The sequence below is a fragment of the Heliangelus exortis genome, chromosome 3, assembly GCF_036169615.1.
Source record: "Heliangelus exortis chromosome 3, bHelExo1.hap1, whole genome shotgun sequence".
Lineage (NCBI taxonomy): Eukaryota > Metazoa > Chordata > Aves > Apodiformes > Trochilidae > Heliangelus > Heliangelus exortis.
The window spans coordinates 52,983,100-53,007,110 of NC_092424.1; the positions used below are offsets into that span (position 1 = coordinate 52,983,100).

Here is a 24,011-nt window from a genome sequence, read left to right on the forward strand (position 1 = left end):
TAAAATGTGGTTAATTTAGGGATATACATAAATTGCCAGAGAACTGCTTACAGGCAAGCTTTCTATGCAGTTAAATGCGGTCTTGGGAGCAATTCTCATTTTTATTAGTAAATTAGAGAAAAAATTGAGCTAGAAGGAATTTCAAAAAATTCTTTAACCTGTCTCTGTGCTACAAGAGAGCATCAATTATTTCTGAGTCATTCCTTACAGAGATTCATCTTCTCAGTCTGTTCCAAATTCTCAGGTGCAAAGATCTTGTCATTGGTTTAAATGACTCAGGCACTGCTAGAGAAGACAGACAAATACTAAGACTCAGAGAAGTAGGGAGGAGAAAGGAGAGAAAAAGAAACTGAACCTTGCAACCCATCCATTTGATCTAGTGAGGGTGGAGGAAGGAAGGTAGTAAAAAAAATGACAAAAAAATGTTACATTTCTATTTGTCAAGGGAGGAGCAGCAAAGAGGGCTATGGACTGTTTCTTGCTATGGTTTGGATTGTTCATATCCTTTGTGTCCATCTGCATAATTTCATTAGAAGAGAGCATTATATTTTTGGGGAAGGTGGGAAAGGTGTTTAGTTTTGTTAAAGGTAACACTGAATAATTTTTAGAATTTAAACATTTGCTGATCAGCATGATTGTGTAGTACTCCTGAAAAAGAGGTGTTAGATTTTTGGACAATGTGCTAAAACAGCAATTCAGTGAGCAAAAATCTTGAGGAGGCATAATATAGACCTTGATTATTTTCACAGAAATAATCTATTCTATGGTATATGAAACTGGCAAGAAATCACAACTAACTATCTTTGCTACCAGTAAAAATTCATGTACATTTTATTTTAGTCTTCTTTTATTAATGACAGTATATTTATCTTATTTTTAGAGCCTTACCATATCATTCAGTTTTTTCATGTCTTCTGTCTTCTGCTCAGTTCCCGCTTTATGTTATTTTTTAATATAGCCACCAATTTGGTGTTTATCTTTTGATATTGAAACCTGTGAGAAAGACTTGGTTTTTGCTTTATTGCTAGGTTAACTATTTAAATATTCTTTTCAACGTATTGCAAAAGCAACCGAATGATGGCATTAGGCACCCTAACAAGATTAAAAAGGAGAGTCTTTATCTATGACAGTGCTGTTAATTTCAACCCTGTATTGTGACCAGCCAATGTTTGATAATATTTTTCTCTTTTTCATTCTTTATTCTGGCTGTCAATCACTTGGGACCATTTTTGCTCCAGTTGTGCTAAAATGGCATACTCTTCATTCCAGTTGCCTTTAACAAAGGCACAGCTTTCATTTCTAATTCTTATTAACTGATATAATGCAGTGACTGGACCAGAATTTCTTCTCTGCCCCCACTTTCTGGTATGCCTTTGTAGCTCACTGCTGTCTAAGCTTTTTTGGCATATGTTCTTTAGCATCCAAGCCCCTTTAAATTGTATAAATGTAGCTTTAAAAGCTCTTTTTGCCATTCAGTTTTACTAGAACTACCTCATCAAAGGCAATTCTCCCGGGGAAAAAAGTCCCTTTGGTCCAAGGCCCTACACACTCTGCCAGAGCTGAAATGATCCTGTGCTGGGCTTTCTGTTGAAAATCTCCACTGTGGATGCAAGGAGTTACAGAGTTGAATCCATTACTTTGAATTCCGTATGCTTATCTGGTCTAAGTCAGGATGGCTCCCTTAGCTTCAGTGGAGTCCTGCTGACTTGCAACAGTGAAGCATCAATTTTTTTGTTTGGATGAAGATGCCACAGATACAGAAATTTTATGCCAATGAACTTTTTAAAGTAGAGCAAGGTTTGGAAACTGGAGAACTGAGGGAGTCTGCTGGAAAGAAGAAAGGTTCAGCCATAAGTTTCTGAGGCAATAAAATGTCTGGGGAAAGCCAGAATTTTGGATGGCAGGTGAGGGGTGCCATCAGAGTATAAGCATGCAGGCTCAAAGTTAGCAGATAGCTTCTAGTGTCATTTTAATTCATTTCTACCTGTCAAAATAGGTATCTTTAGGTGTAGTTACAGATGTTAGAGATTTAGATGATAACAACAGAAATATAGACACTGATAAAGTCATCTTGTTATCTTGGGAGCTGTTGGCCTAAGTTTATGACTGTGTCTATTTGTGGGATTTCTAGTGAAATGTCATATTTATGGATCCAGAACTATGATCTAATACTGTGCCATAAAGAACACGCAAAAGTTAATTAAATGTAATATGTTAACATTTAGTTTAAAACGTAGAATTAAAGTTCTAAAATGTATTGCTTGTTTTTAAACCTTGGTAAGATCCACAATTCCTTGAAAGCTTTTTCCTCTGCTCCAAAGGCCTTGAAGAGGGCTGCAGTCCAGTCCCCAGCAACCCGTATGTGAACACTGAAGAAGTCCTCCTCGGGAGCTGAGGTGATGGTGAAAGGGTGCCACTCCAGTTGTGAGACAGATGGGCATTGTAGAAAGATATATTGACCAGGTCCCATTTTAAAGCCACGTTTCTTCATGTGAAGCTCAAGGACTTCAGAGGAATGCTTCACCACCTAAACAATAATAAAAGGACCTGGTTTATTTTCCTTCAGAAGAGTAACTTTCTGTTTCCATTTGGTTACACGTGACTGCAACCATTTCTATTTGAGTTCAACCACAATTTAATGCAAATTGAGATGTGAAGCAATTTTTAAATGTCTTGTAGATTATGTCCTAAACTGCCTGATGCTGCCAAGAGATGTTGCAACTGGTTGTTGTTGCAGCGCTGTGCTTCAGAGCATGTATGGCATGTAATGTGTACAGTTTCCTTTGAAGGTGTAAGAGGCAGAGGACAGTCTTTAATGATTCAGCAATTTGTCAACTTTCTGTCTTAGTAGAGTTTATGCAAAAGTATTCCTCAATGAACTGGAATAATTTCTCAGTTTTACCCTCATGTAACACAATTAACTTTTGTGGGATTATTGTTCAATTGGCAAGAAGCAAAATGCCCGGCGAGCTCAAATCTAATATACTTTTATTAAGAAGTAATCTCGGTTAAGCATCCAGTTTTATACCTCACCCGTAGTATACTGAGATTCTCTGACCACAGCAACTCAGTGCAATCAGCAGCAAGGCCCATCAACATGCTTCTCCCCTCATACAAGTGAAGCCTGTTTCTGGTCACCAGTTTGATACATTTGGACTCAGCTGCTCCCAGAGCAAAGTTCCTCATCCATTCTGCTGTGACTTAAGTAGGCTTTTGCCACACAGGTCTATTTACAAGTGGGAACTACTGTTAGCATTACTAATGAAGTTTTGACTACTTATGCTAATCTCCTTTGAAGCCTCCAGGTGTGAAAGTAAATCATAGAATATGATATGTTGAAAGGGACCTCAAGGATCACCTAGTTCCACCTTTCTAAGAAGGAACATGGTTTAGAAGATATGGCCCATCACATTGTAAAGCCAAGTCTTAAAAGTGTCCAGTGTTGTTGCATTCACCTCTCCCCTGGGGAGATTATTCGAATGTTCAATTTTTGACATAATGAACAATTTTCTTCTGATGTCCAATCAGAATCTCCCCAGGAGTAACTTGCACCCACTACCCCTTGTCTTCTCATGTGACTCCTTGTAAAAAGGGAGTCTCCTTCTTCTGGGTAGCCTACACAAAAATAACAACCTGTCCTGCTGAAGTTAAGGGTGTCACTGACAATGACTGCAATGGAAATAGTTTCAACCTACTAAAAAGAGAGACTCTGCACAAATGTTTGTACTGTGATGTAAAGTCTGGTACTTCATTAATCAAGTTTGGTATAATATGGAATAATCTTATGTACTTGCTATTGCATTAAATACAAAACATGAAATCAATACTTGACTGAAACCACTGTAACAATGGAAGAGTTGCTGAAGCCAAGAGTAAAAATTGAGGTCATAATACAGAGAAATTACCTATAAAAGAATAAAAAAATCACGGACATAATTGTTTTTCTACACATATGTGCAATCTATGTCACATACCTTAGTAATGACCACCTCCTGTCGAAATCTCCAAAATCTAACAATTCTTTCACACAGGTACAACACCATGGGACTTAAAACCCACTTCCAAGCCTGCAGAAAGTTGCATATTAAAAATCATTTGTTTGACTGTCTACAAAAATATTTTGCATTTCTGGTTTAAACCAGGAGGTAGGTTAAATGAAATTATTCGATATCTCTTCTGTAATTTTTGGTTTGCCTTTTTCAAGAGAGTGTTTCTGTTGCTACTGTAGCAGCTCTGGCTTTTTTGTGGAACAGACATATGGGACTCTTTCACAGTTGCGCTCCAAAATGCTGCTAATATCTAACTGTATTCTGGCCCAGAAGAGTCCTTTTAAATCTGTTTCTTATAAAAGGCAAAATCTATTTAGGTGCTACATATAGATGTCATTGGAACTGAAGATGTACAGGTGCATACATTTATACAATATTCACCACAGCCTCACTACTTTTTTGCTCTTCAAAGTCTAGAAGGGTCAGATAGGAGATTCTCTTATTGTCAGCTGTGAGTTCCCTGGTGCTGCATGAGAAAACATTAAGCCCCATATTTTCAATTAGGACACTGGGATACATTTCCATTTAATCCATTAGTTGGCTCTGTATCAATAAATATGTTTTTTGATCTAGGAATATTAAACTGGTCATCCTTTAAGCGTTGCAGATGATTGCTGTGCTTGTACTTGCTAATTGTATGTACAGACCACTGTAATAATCAAAGATACTTGGCTATTCAAGTACACTAGCTGATGATTTCACTGAATTGCACTGATAGCTAAGATAATTAGATGCAATTGAGTCTTCATGATTTAAAAGAATTTTTTTTTTTTTTTAATAAAAATTAGGTACTGGCTTATTTCCAGTTTTGTTAATTATACAGCTCATTCTAGCAAACAGAAGACTCCACAACCACATAGCTTTTAAAATCTCCAGAGTAACTTGCTGAAACATTGACTTTTCTCCACAAGCTGGGTAACAGGGGTTATAAAGTATCTTTTATGAGAAGCGAGTCATAGAATTATGTGGCTTCCTCAGAAAGTGCTAAGAGGATGGAACAGCAATTTCCCAAGGTTAAGTCTTGAAAATTAAATTTAAAAAAAAAATGCATGATTTAATAGTGGGAAGAAGCCAGCATAAGCCAGAAGATTCTCTGTTAAAGCAGAAACTCAACACATCCATTGTCCCTAAATACTACAGGTGTCTCTGCACAGTGGGTAATTTCACATCTTGAATATATTTGCATATATCAAGCTACAATAACGATGAGACCTGTTTTTCCTCCCTTCCATTTGTGCTACCAGTAAATAAAAGCATGTGACAGGAATGCTAAGGTCGCAGGCTACCCTACGTGAGAGCTCAGCTGAGATTTCAAATGTGTAATCACTCCAGTGCAGTGGAGCATTCAATCCAAAATATCTTTTGGCTGGGTAGAGACAACAGGACACCCACCAGGAGGCATGGGCTGCTAGGCACCATGGCTCCTGGCTGGCTCATCAGGGTGTTGATATTCTTGCCCAAGTGGTGTTTCCTCCTGCAATGAGAATGAACTGAGGTGGGGCAGTGATGGCTCAGGAGATGCCTTGTGGATCAAGTCTGGATGCCCCAGTTGCAACAGAAGTGCTTTATTGTCCTCAGTGGGAGCCAGACTGGGCTCCTACCTGCTGAAATATGGAGCAGAGGAGCAGATGTGATATGACTGAGAGGGTTTTTGCCTCCTTTGGGAGCTGTGGCCAGTGGGATGTGCACTCTGATATCACTTCACACTATCCCATCTCTGTGGAAAGTGTTTCCTCCCTTCAGTCCCATCTGCCCCCATCCCTGCCAGTGCAGCACAATCCTCATCACAGGCTTTTAGCCTCTGAACGCATTTTTACTATGTGCAGTGTCTAGCAGGTATCACATTGTAGCACATTACCCATCCAGCAAGGCATTGTTCTTACAGATGATCTATCTGACGTATGGCATCATCACAATTCATTTAAAGTAATGTGACTTTGCAGGCATGGCCTTGGGTATGCAGAAAATGTGGCAAAATAGGTTTAACACAGAGAAGTGGATGTTCTCTCCAGTTAGCTTTACGATAATGAATGTCAAGACATGCTGTTGGAAGCAAGCCTGTGTCTGTATTCATGGTGCATAGCCATGTATTGATTTTTATGGCAATGTTGTAGCTGAAATTTTTAGAGGCATTCATTTTCTCATTACTATGCAGGCTGGATAGCAGCTAACAATAGTTTAGTTTAAGAAAAATCTATGTCAGCCATTAAAGGAGCTACAAGACACTGAATGCTAATTTTTCTTCTTTACTTTAGGATTTCCTTTTGTACGCTTTTCTTTTTTTTTTTTTTTTATTTAAGAAAGAACAAAAACTTGCATATGAGCAAGCTAAATCTTGAGCTGTAAATGTTAAATGATTTTGTTTGGATGCTAGACATATCTGACATACTGTACAAGTCTGCTACTTAATTACCCCCTGTGGATTTGCAATCTTGTTGCAGCAAAACCACCCTACCGTGGGACATTTCTCCTGCTTTTCGCCTATTCCTTTCATAATTCATTGTTTCAAATTCTTTCCTTTTTACCTAACTTAAAACATCAAGGCTGGACAATATGAAACATGTGCCCCAAAGCAAGGACATAATTATATCTCCAACTTACTCTCCCTAGGTATTTAGACTATCCATATTAAAGTACTATTAGTTAAAATAATAATACTAATTTGCATCTCTAGCTTTACTATTCCTTTGTATTTTCTGTATCTCTACCCTCATAAGGTTTTCGCTTGGAGACTGGGTTTGAACACATCAAGGATATTGGTGATACTGAATAATCAAAAATAAATGTGCACAAGAGATTTAAATAGAACATAATTATGAAATCCATACCCTTCAACAGGAGTGTTGCCTAACTAAAGCATCTTCCAGAAAGAAAAATTATTGTTAATGAAACCAAAAATTTATACATCACCCTTCATCTGTACCTGTCTATAGTGCCTATAGAGAAGGTCAGGATCACTATCTTAAGGCACAGGGAGAGATCATAGAACAGATATGGGAAACTACTCTCTAAAGATGATGCTAAGTACCAGTCACTAGCATACTCGCCAGCCCCTCCTCTCCAAGACATTTGGCCTCCCAAGGAAGGATGTTAAGTTAAAAACAGAAGACAAACATTGCTCTTACCACAGGTTTGTTGCCGGAAAACTGTGGCATGGGGCATTGAGTAGTGTTCTCCCATTCCCAGTAGTGATCTTTACAGTAAGTGGCATTGTGAAGCAGCAGACTCTGAGGTGTCTGACCTCGGACAAGCTGACTTAAAACAAAAATGCTCATCAGTGATATGCTTCTCTGCAAGGTTTCTGTGCATCTGTAGGTTTTGCAGTAGTAATCTAATGCAAATTTGGAGATAACTGAAAGTTCAGGAACTGTCCATTTTAAATCTGTTCTGCTCTCTTGTTCAGCTTACCTTTTCCTCATGACTTTTTGACCAAATGCAAAAAGTTTTTTACAGTTTTGGTATACGACAGTGCAGCTGAAGTGTGGGCAGTCCTTGTGTAGAAAGTATACATTTTGCTATTTGTGGCAAAATCAGAATGATTTCCAAATCCTTTGGAGCAGATAATGTTGACCTCCTCTGTATATGAGCATCTGGTATTGTTTAGAAAAATAATAAAATTTAATAGCGACAGACCTTCTCTTTCCATTGCTGCTTTCTAAATGCATTTTTAAAAGCTGCAAATAAAGTTGGAGGACTGTAATTAGATGTGTACTCTCTAAACATATTAAATTCTAGCTTCTTTACTTCTGAGAATGTTAATGATGTGAATTTTCCCAAACATATCAGTACCGACTGTTCTGTTTAAATGGATTTCAGCTGGTGTTTATTATGGGTAGTGAAGGAAGATTTTTATGGGAAACCCCTGTTTTTTTAATATTGCTTCTGTGAATTCTCCATTCTGTACTTTGGTTTTACAACATCAGCCTGTACTGCCCATTAGTCTAACAGGATATAGGAAGATAAGAAGTACTGCCTCCTTTCATATGGCAGTGTCATCAGCTGCCATCCGTTCAGATAGACAGAAGACAGGCTTGAGCCAGTTCTGTGGAGTCACTTAGGAAGAGAGAAGAGATGGGAAGTGGATGAAACCTTAGCTTCTGAGTCCTTTCCATCAGTGGGGGAGAGACCGGGACATGCTGGGGCAGAGGGAGCTGCTTTCTGGCAGGACACTCCCAGCCAGGAGCGAGCGGTGCAAATGCTATTGAAAGGGCTGACTAAATAAGTGTCCTCTTTTCAGTGAAGACCTGCTGAGGAGTGACAATCAGCTAACTAGGTAGAGGGATCGTAGAAAGCTGAAGGAATAAAGGCATCATTCTAGTTGTTTGAAACTGGATGCTAAAAGATTTGCCAGAGAGAGAGGGGAGTGGACTGTTTTAATCAGGCCTGGATACAGTTTATAACATTTGTTTACAGACATGACTCTGAAACTTGGGAGTGATTAACTGGGGCAGTTTCAGGAACATTCAAAGCCAAAATAAATGTGGCAGCTCTCAGATTGCAAGGAAAGAGGTGAGAAAAGCAAAACACAACAAAAACTGGTCTGTTCCCTGCCCTGTGGTGACACCACGTAGCTCCAAGGAACATGGCACATGCACACACTGCCAGGGCTAGGAAGCTTCTGAGTCCAAGGGTAGTGGTCTGCACGTGCTTTATTGGTGGGCTACCCCATGTGAATGCTTTACAAAACAGACATAACAAGTGTATTATGGAAACACCAAGTGACTATGTCCTTAGACCTGAAAAGATTTATTGAAAAGTCAGCAGGAAAATGTCTGTGGAGCAAAGCAGTCTTTGTTGAGGACACTGCACATTCGAGGGTGACCTAGGAGTAGGTCTGGTTGGTCTTCTGAATGGATCACTTGCTTGTGCTTGGAAGACAGAGATAACTTCTTGTCAGTGTAGTTTCATCCCCCAACCACTCCCTGTTATGCAGGCCAGGGAATGTGCCATGGCATGAGCCAGCCCTAGGAGGTGAGGGGGGGCAATGAGATTTAGCTCACAACTGCACTCCCTATCCGAACTAAGTGAAAGAATCAGAGCCGTTTACCAACAGGATGGACCTTCCTCTTGGGCTGAGGAACAGGGAGATAATCAGTGACCTGGCAGTTATCTCTTTCTGTAAAAGCCACCCAACTGAGCTTGTCATAAACCTGAATTGTTAGTTACCATAGTAATTTAAACCTGGTTTGTAATACAGTGCCTACTGCCACTGCACAGTATTTCTCTGTGATGAAGATATTAGGGGTTCTTTTCCCCCCAGAGAAAGAACTTCAAAATCACTTTATTTTTATAGAGGCAGAGAAGAATGGCACTAGGACATCCACTATGAAGTGGCTGACATACTGAAAGCTTGTACCAGCTCTCACAAACCTCCTTAACAAGAGCTGTAGGCACAGTATCTGTCCCTTAATTTGAACCCGCAAAGGTTTGATTCTGCAACTGTAATGCATCCAGTTCCCAGGATCAAAAGTTCATTCAGACTGATGTATTGAAGAGGCACAGGTTATAATATGGTAAAAGAGTGGTTGAAAAAACTAAAACATACTTTTAGTCCTCAAAAAAGTGGTATTTTAAAATTTCAATATGCTTTCATTTTGCAGTCTGTCTCTAAGCAAAAGTCCCAGTGGTTTGTTAATAGAAAAAAACGAAGAAAAGAAATTGGTCTGAATCATGTTTCAGCTCAAACTGTGAGCATATAACCCATGTAGTTTATGCAGACACTTACCCCATGCCATGGATAATTAAACCAATGAAGAAAACCACAAAGAGGTGATGAGTATACCAGAAGACCTCATAGCATGACCTTCTGATGAGCTCAGTGGATGAAGTCACAATCAGAATTAAAGCCACAGTTATCACAACTCCAGTTACTCCCGCTATGGTGGTTAGTAACTCTCCAGTTGTGTTCTAGAATAAATCCATCATTAGTATTAGTAGTTATTGTTGTTAAAATTGTTGTTTTTATTACTACTTCTCTTGCTATTGTTACTGGTGCTGCTATTACATATGAAGCCAAAATCTGCAATATATTTTCAACATAGGGACAAAACCAGACCAAGACATGGAGGCAAGGCAAACTTCCATTTTACCACAGAAGAGAATGGAAATTCAAGCATGTACTCTAGTCCCCCTCAAGCCTATCCCAGACAGATATGTAAATTTTTGCTGCCACTTCTTTGTTTCAGGGATTGAAAGGAAGAAATTAGACATTCTCATTACCACTTTTATCTATTTTGCTTATGTCAAAGTGCCTCAGAAAAAAAGAGGAAAATTATTAGAGAAACAAGAAGATTAAACCTGGAGATGTAATAAGCAAAGCAGCACTAGATACAAGCTTTTTCATGTGAGGGTAATAAAACATGGTGCCAAGACACCTGCAACCACAAAGGAGTGGGACTCTTTTTGTGGTTATTTTACTTCAAAGTTGGTAGGGTTTTAGCAGCTCTGAAGTGGTGTATAAAAAAGGTATGCTCTCATTTACCTATATAGCATGTCCTGTTTAACTGTTTCTTGCATTTACCTGGAGATACATTGGATAATACTTGGGTTTATTTTTTGAAAGTCATACTTTTATTTATATTTTTATGCTTGTCAGTGATGAAACATTAATATTCTAGAATAGAGTATGTTCCTTCTTGTTCATGACTCACAGACATCAGCACAGGTCTGTTACATCTGTCTAAACCCACCAAAATAAACTGAAGTGAGAATGAAGATGTATTTTGAACACAAAAGTCAGATGCTGATCTCTGTCATAATGTGCATATCATGAAGAACAGCAGTAAAAATCTCACACAGAGAACGAGATTCAATGCCAGCAGAGTGGAAATGAAGTCCCCATTTGGCCTGCAAAGAATATATATCTGTTTTCCTAGTGCTGATGCACAGGAATGAAAGAGCTCAGCACGCCTTCTGGGGCCCAAGTACAGCCTAATACACAAGGAGAAAAAAACCCTATATTGTAAAGTGCACTCATTTGATATGGAAATCCTAGAGGTGACAAAATTCTACAATGCCATTTTTACAGTTACTCTTTACAGTAAAAACATTCTTTCAATGTTCACACTTGACAGCACGTAGTATATTTTCAAATTGGTGCCTGTGAAGAGTGTGTTCAGATCCTACTACGTATTAACAGGATTGATCTAGGTGATATTTTTGAACATTTCCACTACAGTGGCTAGTTTAAATGTTGAAAGGAAAGAAGGAAAAATGTCAAAGGCACTTAGTACATTGCTACTGCAGATGATCTTTAACTAGATGATTTTTAAGGTGCCTTCCTACCTAAAACCATTCTGTAAGCAAAGAGATAACATCTCTGTGATGAATAAGAGGAAAAAAAAAAACCTGATTAACTTGTTTTGCAGACATGCATTGGACAAAGAGTCTATTTTTATTTCATCAGAAAGAGCTTATAGTGTTATTATGAAGAAGCTGAGGAAACGAACATAAGACACAGTTGCTTTTTTTCCCCAAGCAAGCAGCACCATTTGTTTGCAGGGCTGACATACCCATAGTCCTACTTGGCTCTGAAAAGCATATGCCAGCACGAGCTTCCCAGTGCACTGCCTTCTCTGTGCAGCAAGACTGGGTAGTTTTGCACATGCTCTTGCCACAGCTGCCACACTTCAGGGCAGAATCAACCCCCAGATTGGGAAGATAATGTGCAACCATGGGGAGAGACAAATAGCAGTTGTGAAAGAAATGTTCTATGATGTTACTGTTTTGATTCAGTTTTTTCCTTTCTGGAAAAAAAAGCACTGTGTTTGTTCCACATATTGGTAGTGGTTCCACATAATTTTTTAAAAATTTCTTTTCAGGTTCATTTCATTGTGTACTATTCACCACACTCCTTAGCCTCCCTGCCCCCATAGCTGTCTCCTGACAAACTAATTAAAAAACTGTAGACATTTCTTTGAGCTTAGTAACCTGAAAATTGCAGCTCTGAGTAAGTCTTTTCAGCTGAAATTGAGGTTAACCTTTGGCAGCACCTTCTCACTCTGGTTAAAAGGCTTTGAAATACAGTTTTACCGACAATAGAAGCCACAGAGGAAAACTTTCTAGATGAGGAAAACCAAAAAGTGACAGCTTACCGTTTCATAGGTCCTGATTGGGTTCAAGTAGCTTTCATTTGGGCTCTTGCCAAGGCTAGAAAGTTTATTTTGTAACTCCCCAGCTTCTTTTGACTGGCTGGTATGATACCGCTCAATGTTGATCAAGTGGGCAACGATATGGATGGCTGCATGAGAGAAAGAATGGTGTGAAATTACAGACACTCAGATGTGTTCACAATGCCAGAAATAACTTCGTTAAGCATATTATGAACTATTGGAAAAGCTTCAGCTTACACTGAGAGATTTGCATGGGTTAGGCTGACAACAAGAGGAACTTTTTATCAAATACATGTCTAATATGAAGCAACTGCTTCATGTTTGAGGCAACAGGAGGAAGGAGAGGAACAGCTCCAAGATCACCTCCCATGTTTACAGCCAAGTACCCTGCAGTCTTCAGTGTCATCAAAGGAGAGGTTCTTGAGAGATAATATAAAGGTGTTTTAAGTTTTTCAAAATCATGCAAACTGTTCAAAATCCCTGCTTTTTAATTAATATACTAGGATGTCTATGCAGGACACAAATTTGTCTAGTTCAGGCATAGACCATTTTGCATCTTGCACCAGGGATATTTAAGAAACGTATCCAAAATCTATCCCCTATGTACCACTAGCTACAGCATCACTTCATGCATGGGGAAACCACAGGAACTATGATTTTAAAGGAGAAGTCTGAATCACAGTTTTAGATATGGTTTGCCCATAGCGTCATATATCACCTCTACTTCTGGCCAGCTCCCAAGAAGTATATTAAATGGTCAGTTTAGAAAAATGCCTCAGAGTGAAGTAAGAACTCTCTTGTAATTCTTTTCTGGAGTGGAAAGATGCTAATTTCAAAAGAGGAAAAAAAGAAGGACTTTGTTTTATTATTGGCTAACATAGATAAGTTATAATCATGCTAGTGCTGAGTTTCAGTTTTCAAAATGAGAGATTCTCAAATCCATTACAGGAAAGTTGTAATTAATGAAAAATATTAAATGCCAAAGGATGAAAAAAATGACAATGAAAAACAATTATACATTTACAGTAGAGCTATTTGGATATGCTATTTCTGGTTTTTATAATTAGCTTCCCATTATCATCTCTTCTTCAGTGTTTATCTGTTCCTGTACATGACCATTTAGAAAAACCTTTGTAAAGGCAGTATTTGTAGTAAAACCAATATAATCTGCCTCTCTTTGTCTCAAAAGAAGATTCTTTTTTTGGGTTTTTTTGTTTTTTGTTTTTTTAATTTTTTTCTCTCCTCCCTTCTTTCTTATTCCCTCTTTCATCTGTCCTTTTTCTTTTTCCCCCTTTTTAAAATTGGAATTAGGTGCCGCAAAATAATGTCTTACCGTGTTAGTCACAGTATAATAATGGATGAAAACACTGGATTAAATGCATAAGGACTTCAGTATTGTGGAGTCTTTTAGGACTTAGGTATTTTCAAGTCTTTTAGATGCCTGCCCACTTAGTCAGCTTCCTCAGTCCCCATACAGGGCTCGAGTCTCTCTGCAGAGAGATCTGTGGCCAAGCAACGTGAGTTAAAGTAGAATACTGGTCATGGAAGAAGTCAGTGCAAAAAAGGTAGAAGGTTGCACTCTTCCCCCAGTTGTAGGCTATTCTGCATGTCCAGGCTGAATAGAGGATATTTTCACTCTGTTCTGATGTGATCCTTCAGAGCAGTAGATGTACTTCCAGGCTGTACTTCATTCAAAGCATTAGGGACTGCCCCCAGCCCTCCCCGACACTTTCTTCATTTTGTTACTCCATGCTTAGTACTTCCTGGGAGATGGAAGACCTGTTTTAAAATCCTTGTTACGTTAAATTTAAAGTAGGGCTTTAAACCAAATCACACACTGGGCTAACTGGTCATTCTCTCGTGAGCTGTCTCCTGATGAGACCCTTAATAAAAATAATCAAATATTTATTGACACAGGCATCCCAAGTGAATATCCTGAACACCTAAACTGCAAATCAAGTTCCCATTTTTTTCTGAATCTTTGGCCCAATTAATAATAAATTATTTATACAAGCTGGCTTCTGCAGGATGGAGACTGAATCCAAATGGGTATGAATTGCACAGAGATAAAATGAGCCTGGAAATTAGAAGACAGATTCAAGCCATCAAAGGAATGAGCCTCTAAAGTAACCTTTCAATAAACGGGATAATGGGATCAGGCAATCTAAGCAGCTTTCAGCTGAAGGTTGGTCATTTTATGAAATAGCATAGATGATGGGACTGTGAGCATCACACTGTATTGGACTCAGTGACCCAGCATGTTCTTATGGATCAGGTGCTGCAAGTAAAACAACCTGGCTAGCATCAGGCAGGAGATGCTCCCCAGTGCCTGTGTGTGAAAGGGTGCTCCCAGCATCTTGGCAGCACCAGGGTGCTGGAAAGAAGGCTGCACAAGAACCAAGCAGTGAGTGAGCTGTGTGGATTCAAACTGTCAAAACCCAAAAGCCTGAGAGGCTCTGAGCTTCAGGGTTTAAGTGGCAGCTGTGTGGGGGCTGTGGCAATCTGTTCCTCAGCATACAACTGGTGTATAAGCAGTATATAAACACTGTCTATGTATTTAAGTGTAACAGCACTTTTATGTGCTCAGTGGGAAGGGGGGAAACTGTTCTTACAAGGGGCTCCTTTCAGAACAGATGTTTTGGCCTGTTAAAGATGTTATCAGATCCAGCTGGAAGGTAACCAAGTCATTCCTTGATGAGGACCTGATTTCTCTGACATCTGAAAGAGCTCACTGGGGTGACTGGAGTATGGGATAACAGACTTCTGTCTGCGGTAGGTTGTAGAGTTACAGGCTGCTTGCAGCCTAGTACTGGACTAAGGGAAAGATGGGAGAAAACTTTCAAAGAATGGAAAGCCCTGTCAATGAAACTCTGAGTGGACTACTGCTGAGCAGTTATATCATGGTATCTGCTAGTACAAGCAGTAATGGCACCTGGGTGTCTTGTCCTCTATACCTACAGGATGCTCTTTGTAATATCACCAATAGCCTTGGGACCACATCAGTTTCACACAGTTATGATCCATAGTGTTTTACCTAGGATTCCCTGTAACATTTAAACTGCAGGTTTTGGAATACCTTTGCTCACTTAAAATAGCAACATTGACTGGAGGTAATCTGTGTTCAAAGCATAACACATTTTCTCTCTTTCACCTTCAAAACAGAGACTTTTTAAAAAGTGATATTGCAGATTGTGAAAACTTCATGCGATACAATGACATTTCTGTTGTTTGGAAGGCTATGAAATCTTGCACTTCCTGCAAAGGGCAGGAATGTACTTGATTTGTACAAATTCCAGCCATGTCTGTGGTGACAGGAAACTTAGTGCTATCTGGTATATGCCAAGTGTGGAGGATGAAATGAGGTGTTATTTTCTTCCAGGCAGAGGTCCATATTTCCTTACAGGATATTTGCAACCTTAAACAGAAAAAAACCCAACTATGGGTGGAATTGACAGAGCACCCCAAGAAAGTCTTAAGCCTAAGATTTAATGAAGGGTAATCATACTGCAATTTTCCGTAGAAGAAACCTGCTTTCTGCAACTTAACCTAGTATGATTTTTCTTCCAGCTATTAAAAGATGTTGTTTTTTCCATCTGCATATTGTTCTGCTTCACTGTGTTACTGTCAAAAGAAACATCATCATGCCCTCTTCTCTGGGTTTTACCGTATTTTCCCTTTGGGGAAGCTGAAGATTCCCTTCAGCTTTCACGTAACAGAGAGAGGATATTACAGGTGTAGAACACTTCCAAAAGAACAGAAGTTGTTTTCTGAAAGCTATTCTGTGGTAGCTTTTAATGTTCAAAGTATAATGGTACACTGGAAAATATTAACATTCAGACTAATGATGTACTGAACATGTTGGTTTACTTGAGTCTCCCATGATCTTAAATATTGCCTAGGGTGTTATTAGATTAATGCTTCTGGTGGTGGTTTGGGTTTTTTGGTTTTTTTTTTTTTTGGTTTTTTTTTTGTGTTTGTGCTGCAAGAAAAAAAATTATGCCATCTAAAAGTGAATTATAGCTGGATGGTACAAGTAATGCAAAGATCTAATTCCATTTTCAGTGTGGTTCATTTAATGTACAATAGTAGTAGCAGACTAAAAAGTCTGCTACTGGATGCATTGCCAGTAGCTATAATATTTTACTTCCCTAAAGTGCATTTTTTTAAGGTCCTTTGCATCTGCAGTGTATAGAATTTACTAAGCAATTCCAAAATAATATGCAGATTTTGGAAATCTGAGCTGACAACAGTTTGTTTGTTTATTGTCTTTCCCCCCCCCCCCCGGCATCACCCAGAAAGTTGACCCTGAATGCAAGGTTTAAGATAGTGTACCTCATGATATTCTGTTCAATTTTTTTCCCTCATTCTGCATGACCAAACAGAATAAATCATGCAACCTTTTAAACAAAGCTCTTTTTTATAACTGTGCATGAAGACTTAAAGATTTTGACTGTTGTTTGTAATAACATATGGAATCTCTGAAGTTGTTAACATTCATTAATTTGTATTTGACCCAGAGATGCACTATCTAGTCCACCTCTGAGATCAAATAAAAGGTTTTATTGGAAAAAGGGAGGGAAGGGTTTGCTATTAGAGCATGGTGTTTACTGTACGTATTCTTAAAGAGAAAGATGTAATTAAATTATCTTGAAAGTCTGGTCAATTTAGCTGCTCTTATTCAGCCAATTGTGCCTTCAGTGAAGCATGCACAACTCTCATTGAACTAAGCAAAAACTGCATGTGTTTATCTGAGAACAAGATTTCACTCTCTTTGTGCATGCCTCTACAGGACAATAATCAAATCAGAGCTTGCTGCTAGCAGTTAAATGTTTTGGTTAACCAACCCATCATAAGAAAATCAAAGGGTCAAATCCTGGCATTGCTGCCCACAGTGAAGGAAGTGGCTCTGCAAGCAGCTAACCCAGGCACAGGGAATTCTGTCCCCAGCCAGGTCCAGGTTCCTTTGCTACCTACTCCCTTCTGCCATTTCTAGTTACACAGAATCCTTAATCTAGCTTTCTGCTGTCTTTGTGGACTAAAAAAGTGAAAATTATGTGAAAATTGCAACAGTGATGACCACACACATGCATTGGGGTGGCTTTTTTGCTTAATATGGTCATAATCATCAAAGGAAAACATGACTTGGACTGTTTTCTTATCGTGGCTGGAACCTTTGAATCTTTCATTTGATTTGCATTTCATAAAATTTGCACTGTCTGAATTTGACCAATCTGACTGAAAAAAATGCAGTTTCATGAAATTCTTTTGTCTGTAATTTCTGCAAGTACAACACTGAGTTAGCAGCTAAGCTTCTGTTGAACATAAATATCTGCTTCCTTGAAAACTTTGTCATTTACACAAAAAAATGTTACTCCAGTCAGCAAAACCCTTCACATAGCCACCGCTACCAGAATGTGGTTGTGAACTGAAAGGTTTTCAAGTTTTTTTAGCTAGAGATTTTTTCAGTGCTTGTCAGAAGCCAAACACACCTGGCATCTTTGTATTTCTGTCTGCAATTTACATGCTTTTAAAGAAAACTGCACTACTGGAATTTTTAAGCAGCAGCAACTACCATTTCAAACAGCCTGACTACAAAGAACTTCACTGTCCTTCCTCTGCTTTCCCTTAATTACTTAAGTTTCATTAGTATCATAATTCAAAGACTAAATTAAAAAAAACATCCTTTTCCCTCTCAATACTCCCCACTTCAGAAAACGAATGTACTTTCTCCTGAGGGGGAAAACAATACAGTTTGGGAGACAAGTTGTACACAATGTTATTTACTATCTCCTGCAGATATCTCCAGGTTTCAGACAGCCACCTCTCATCTGAACAGTCTCTTTTGCATTAGAAAGCATAGAATGATTTGCACTGATCAAACTGAGAGCACATGAAACTATGATTTTATTCTAGGAGAGTTACAGGTCTATAAGGAAGATTTATTATGGGATGAATAACTCCCAGACAGCCCTTATCACAGACAGGCCTGCAGAACACAGGAAGCCAAACGAAGCAGAATTCCCTTTACTGAATTTTCAATGATGCCCTTGATTATAGATAGCATTGTTTACTCTCTCGCTTTCCTGCCACTTCCCTCTTCCACGAGTCTCTAATTATATTCCTTTATGACCTGACCAATTAAAGCAGGCTCTTGAATTTGTATCAGAGCTGATGAAAAATTAAAGGTACAGACGTACTTTTTCCAAGGCCACACGTACCTCAGCTGATCTGGCTGCCTGCTAAAAGCCAGACAATACTAATGTTGCACTGACTATTTTTAGCACGCTATTAAGTATGCTGAAGTAAGACCACCTGGCAAACTGAGATGAATGAATGCTATGCTAATAATAAAGGAGTCTACAAGTTCATATGGTGAGGCTAAGCTTACTGATCTGATGGACAAATTCGTTTATCTTCTGGCTGCCACATTTAGGCTATTGATTATACAGGGCAGAGCATTCATTAAAATAAGAATTACTAAATTTCAATAGAATAATAGGAGTTGACTGTGCTTTTGTGTAATAAAAGGCAATATAGATAGAACTTGGATAAATAATGTGTCAGTTGAGAGGGTAATGCCATTTGTTTACACATCATTTTAACACTGTTAGATTTTATAAACAGACTCAATACACTTGTGGGTACATCTTGACTGTGAGATGTTGCCTTTCTGTGACAGTATGTGCTGTAGTTGTAATTTTTTTATGAATTTGAAATTTAATTTCAGGCAACAGAATTTCTTTCTGGCCATTCTTTACCCAAGGCTGTCTGTACAGTGATGTAGTGCTCTCCCAGATATGAGAGTTGTTTCTCACTTGTCTGTTAGGGAAGCATGAGTTCATCATTTGTTTTCTTCATTATACTTCCCTGTATTTTGCCTCCTTCCTCAAATATTTCATCAACTATTTTTCTGTGTAATTTTCTGAAAAAAACCCAACCAAAACTCACAAAACAACCCAAATAACAACCTAACAGTAAATCCTCAGTCTCTCCCTGGAGAGTGACAGAATTAAATAATGGTGCTTTGTGTCATTGCATATTAGCTTCTGTGTCTTTTTCCTTCAAATTACTGAAGGCATAAAGTAATCACTTTTCTGATAGACTTGCAATTCCCATTCTGTCCACCTTAATGCACTAGCAAACACTTTTATGTGAATGTAAAATCCTAAACCAAAAGTTTTGACTTCTCAGATTTGCTATCTTTTTGGAGCATGACAAATTTTACACCCAGCAAAAGTTGGTTGATTATTTAATTAAAGAAGTAATGTTGCATTCTGTAGCAATCTACCTTACACTGAAACTGAACTCTGATAAATGAACGGACATGAAAAATAAATAAATCATCATAATACACTATAAGACGTAGGCTGTCATCCCCCAGTCTTCCCTTCTTAATTCTTTAGTACTACATACAAAGGACAAATTTAAGCCATTGATTCCTGATAGCAATTCTAACTTCATATTCTTGTCTCACTGCATGGGGACATTAACAGCCTATACAAGCAAAAGTGGCTCCCTCATGTAGGCTGAAACAAATATTGGAACCAGGGTTAACCCTGACAGCCTGGGGTTAGAACTGTTACCCTGAAATGTCTTATGCTTGTATATAACCCTGATTAACTCCTGTGGCTCCTTCATGTTTTCTAAGAGAACAGTCTGCCCTAGGTATCTCTCCATCTTATGTGCTTATGCCCTTCCTCATAATGCTTTTTGTTCTTCCTTACTTGCACATCCCTATTCCCCACACTATCTTAGGTTGCCCTCATGTCCTCTGAATTTCTACAAACTTCAGTCTTCTTCAGGTCCTTTAATGGCTGGGCAACAGAAAGATACTGTGTCTTCTTTCCAGCCAGATTATTGAACACTTGTAGCTCAGTAAATCACTAGGATCAACAGAGCAGGTAACCTTTGATCTCAAAGGGCATTTTTTCACCAAGGGAGCCCTTAGTTCCCTCTACTCATCACCTACTAAAAAAAATTAATTAAGAATTTAAGGTTTTTGAGACAGGTGCCTGTCTCAAATTCAGATTAAACTTGTTATCTGATTGTAAAATTATTGAAGTAGGTGTAATGGTGGACAGTTGAGCAATGTGACTTATAAGCTCCTTTTCCTTTGAAAATCAGTCTGTAATACTGTATCATCTCCACAAACATCTCCTCTCAGGGATTTGATGAATGTTCTTTACACTAAATGATAAGAGCACGCAAATTGGTCACATTAACTATATGGCAACTAGTAGTTACTATCCAGGTTGAAAGTTTATTGACTTAACAGTCAAACTTTTCTCAAGCAAATAAGATTACAAATGGTTAATCAAATAGGACTCCTACACCTATGTAAAGCTGCAGTTGCTAAATTATAGCACAAAAATAGCACATCTCAGAGCTGATGGGGATTAGAGCATTAGGCAGAATCACTCTGATATTCAAAGCAGTTCAGAAGCAAAGAAGAAAAAAAAAAGTAGTACAGCTTACTTGCATTTACAGCTATTCCATAGGCAACCATCTTGTGAAAGGCGATGCTTTTGTCAAGCTGTCTCCTCAGTGCTCCTCCACAGCACTTGGTGAAAAAGCAGACCTTGTTTTATATCATTCCTATTACCATTTACAGTTCACATTTTAAAGAGGAGAGAGGAGTTCAGTACATTTAAAAATGGAACATTGAAGGAATTCAGTGGAAGTCTTGGGTTAACCTTAACTTCAGTGCTCGGGGAACTGTTTTCTGCACAGTGATGTTCCCAGATTTCTTAAGCTAGTCAGCCTATGCAAAACCAGGGTTGATAAAAGCTGTGACTTGTGAGTGGCTTATCTGGGCTAGTGATTACCTAATTTGCTGGGATAAGGACATCAGGCTGGGCCACCCCTGCTTTGCAAGCTTAGGCTTAGTTAAATGAACACAGCTGAAGGGCTTGCAAGCAAAGTCAGCTTGCAAGGAAATGAAACACAAGCCCCAGGAGGCTGAGGCTGTCTGGACCTCAGGTGGCTGCATGCTTATATGTTGCTGAGCCCTCCTCCCATTACTGGGAGTGCTGGTTGGTGGTGTGCTCATGGCCAGCTGGGTGTCTCTGCACAGAACCAGCCTGGGACTGGGGCAGGCAGACATCAGCCAAACCTGACGTGCTCTGTTGGGACCCAGTCAGCCCTCGCCAATCTAATACAGTCTCTGAATGGTATTCTGGGTGTCTGGATTGCTCACTTGACCTGGTAAAGCACCATGCCAAAGAACATGGCATTTACCCGTGTTTTTTCCCAGCTAACAAATCTTCCACAAGTCTGAGGCACCGTGGGGTGCAAGGCTAAGATACAGCATGTGCTCAGAGAGCCAATGGATCCAGCCCTGTGCTGACAATCCTGGAGCCAGTGAAGTTGCTCTTTACCACGCTCCTCAAGAGCAGAATGCTGTCCAGAAGAGCAAAACACTGATTATCTGTAAGAAAATTTCCAGTTGTCCCAGTTCTTACTCAGTATCAAAGTACACATGCAAATATTTTATGTTTATTTGCAAACTGATTCAGAAGTCTAACAAGACTCTTTTCTTAAATGCTCAGCTCCTAGAGTCAGTTATGAAACATTGCTGATTCCAGAGTAAAGACTTCTGAAATTATAACTCTAACTCAGAAGAAAAAAAAGGCAGAACTGAAACAAGAACCAGCTTACAATAAAATAATGTTACAATTCCTAAATTTCTGTTGTTCTTGGAATCATGAAGTGATCAGTGATTTTTTTACCCAAACATGTTGTATTGGAGTTGCTCTGACTAATAATGTACTGCAAGTTGGATCTATAGCCAATAGAGCTAAAACCTTAAGTACTTGCTATGCATGGTGCCAAGGTTAATGTGAGTGCCTTTGAGCAGCTGACCACTTCATTGCAAAAACACGTTTGCAAGGTAGACCTGAAGGGTGGCCACTCAGACAGAAGAGTTTAAATGTGTTCCTTATTATCGTTACGATACCTATCTGTATCGTATCTGTACCTTTTTCTATCTGTACCTTTTCTCTCTCCAATTTTCACTTAGCAGCTACACAGGATACACATAATGGGTAGGTATTTTCTCCATTTGGCCAAGCTGCATTATTACATCTGCTTTTTGTAACTCCTCGCTTTTCGCTTCCTGACACCATGCTCTGCAGCGACTGCCAAAATCAGTGTTGCTTTTACAGCACTGTGTTAAACAAGCCATTTGTTTCTCTTCAGTCTCCTCAGAATGCTGACAATTTAAATGGTAATAACTAGGCAATGGTGTACAGAATTCTCTGTCAAAAATTAAAATTCCTTGGAAAATATTTGATGTGGATAATACTGCTGAACTAGGGAAATTAAAAAAGGAAGGATAACATGGTTATTTGAGAAATGGTACTTACAATGCTTGCTCCTCTTAAGAATGAAATAAGGTTTCTACTGACTGGTAACAGGATTAGCATGCAGTTAAAATTAAGGCATGTTGCAGAAGCTCTTGCCCAAGCCAGGGTTGACTGTACATATAACAGTACAAAAATGAAATTACAAGGTTGGTATAGGAAGACCAGAAGAAACCACGTTATATTAACATAATATTCTTAAGTGGGAAAATTACTGTTTAAGCATAAAAAATATTATTATGAAGGATGTAAATAAAATCAGACTATTAATATATTATTCTTGTGGAGCTCTTCAACAATTAAACTCATACTTACTCCCAGCATAATCCGTGTATAAATGTAAGCATCTTCATCTTCATACCAGTGGAAGGTATCAATAAACAAATAGAAATTCAGCCCCAGCCATACCAGCTACAAAGCAGACAGCCTACAGATTAGTGATACTTATGATATTTTTAAATACAGATAAAACTGGTTATGGTTGTAGTTTCTAAAGTATCTGAGGAATACTTCAAAATCAGTGTGCAATTCAGTTTTGGATCACAGATAGAAATCACAAATACCTGCTGGAATGAGTCTATCTTTTACCAAATGCAAAATTACAGATCCATCTCCACATTCCCAGAAGAGGATATAGATGACATTTACTGTGTGGTGGTAAACTTGATCTTAAACACAGGTCCTAACTTGGACTCTAAAAAGGCAGTAACAGCTAAAATGAAACAATTCCAGAAATGGAGGGAGCTAGAAGGTGAGGAAATTCCTTTCTGTGCCCCCCAAGCTCAGTTCACCAAAGCCTCTGAAAAGAATTCAGAATATAGTTTGAATTATAATTGCAAACCCCTGTTCCCTTTATCTGATCACTAAAGCACATAGACTTAAAAATAATTAAAAATAAAACAGTGAGACTTTAAATCGCTTTTAAGACTAGTTATAAAAAGGATGCTGAATATTTTATAGCAAGTTTTACATTAAGCTTGGGAGTATTACTGTAAGCAAACCATAAAATGTCTTTTAAACAAGCTTAAAATATTTATATATATCCAATTAGATTTTTTAAAATGCTAAAAATACTCACTAATAACAGCACTGAGAGTTTTTCATTCAAAATCCAGCATCCCATCCTGAATGCCTCTCCCTATGCTAGCAGCAGCTGACTCTTGCCTTCCGGAGGCAACCTGAGTTCTCTGTCCATTCCTCAGACTTTTCTACTGACTCCTTTTGTCTTAGGTTGTAATAAGCACCTACTGGGAGCAGGAGCTCTCTCTAGGAATTTTCTAATTAAGAACTCCCTGACAGGAGCGGATCATCCAAGTGACATGTCTAATGACCTGTGTAAATAAAATGCTGGTCATTGTCCAGTCCTTTCTCTCTCCAGAGTTATTTCTCAGCAAATGAGAGATGCTGTCATTAAATTGTCTTTTTGTACTCACATGTATTTGAGGGATTTTTTTTTTCCCCGCTTTGTCTTTGCAGTTTGATCAAAATGC

At 38.6% G+C, this 24,011-nt stretch overlaps 1 protein-coding gene across 1 annotated transcript in view; it reads right to left on the minus strand.

The window, feature by feature from the left end:
• Positions 1–22,845, minus strand: part of NOX3 (NADPH oxidase 3) — a 38,644-nt gene extending 15,799 nt beyond the window's left edge. The window contains exons 1-8 of the mRNA XM_071742442.1: positions 22,837–22,845; positions 22,525–22,635; positions 20,636–20,720; positions 12,143–12,288; positions 9,775–9,956; positions 7,175–7,304; positions 3,975–4,067; positions 2,274–2,527 (exon numbers count right to left, since the gene is read on the minus strand). Of these exons, the coding sequence (XP_071598543.1) occupies positions 2,274–2,527; positions 3,975–4,067; positions 7,175–7,304; positions 9,775–9,956; positions 12,143–12,288; positions 20,636–20,720; positions 22,525–22,635; positions 22,837–22,845 (1,010 nt within the window). The remainder of the gene's footprint in view (positions 1–2,273; positions 2,528–3,974; positions 4,068–7,174; positions 7,305–9,774; positions 9,957–12,142; positions 12,289–20,635; positions 20,721–22,524; positions 22,636–22,836) is intronic.
• Positions 22,846–24,011: the final 1,166 nt, after the last annotated feature.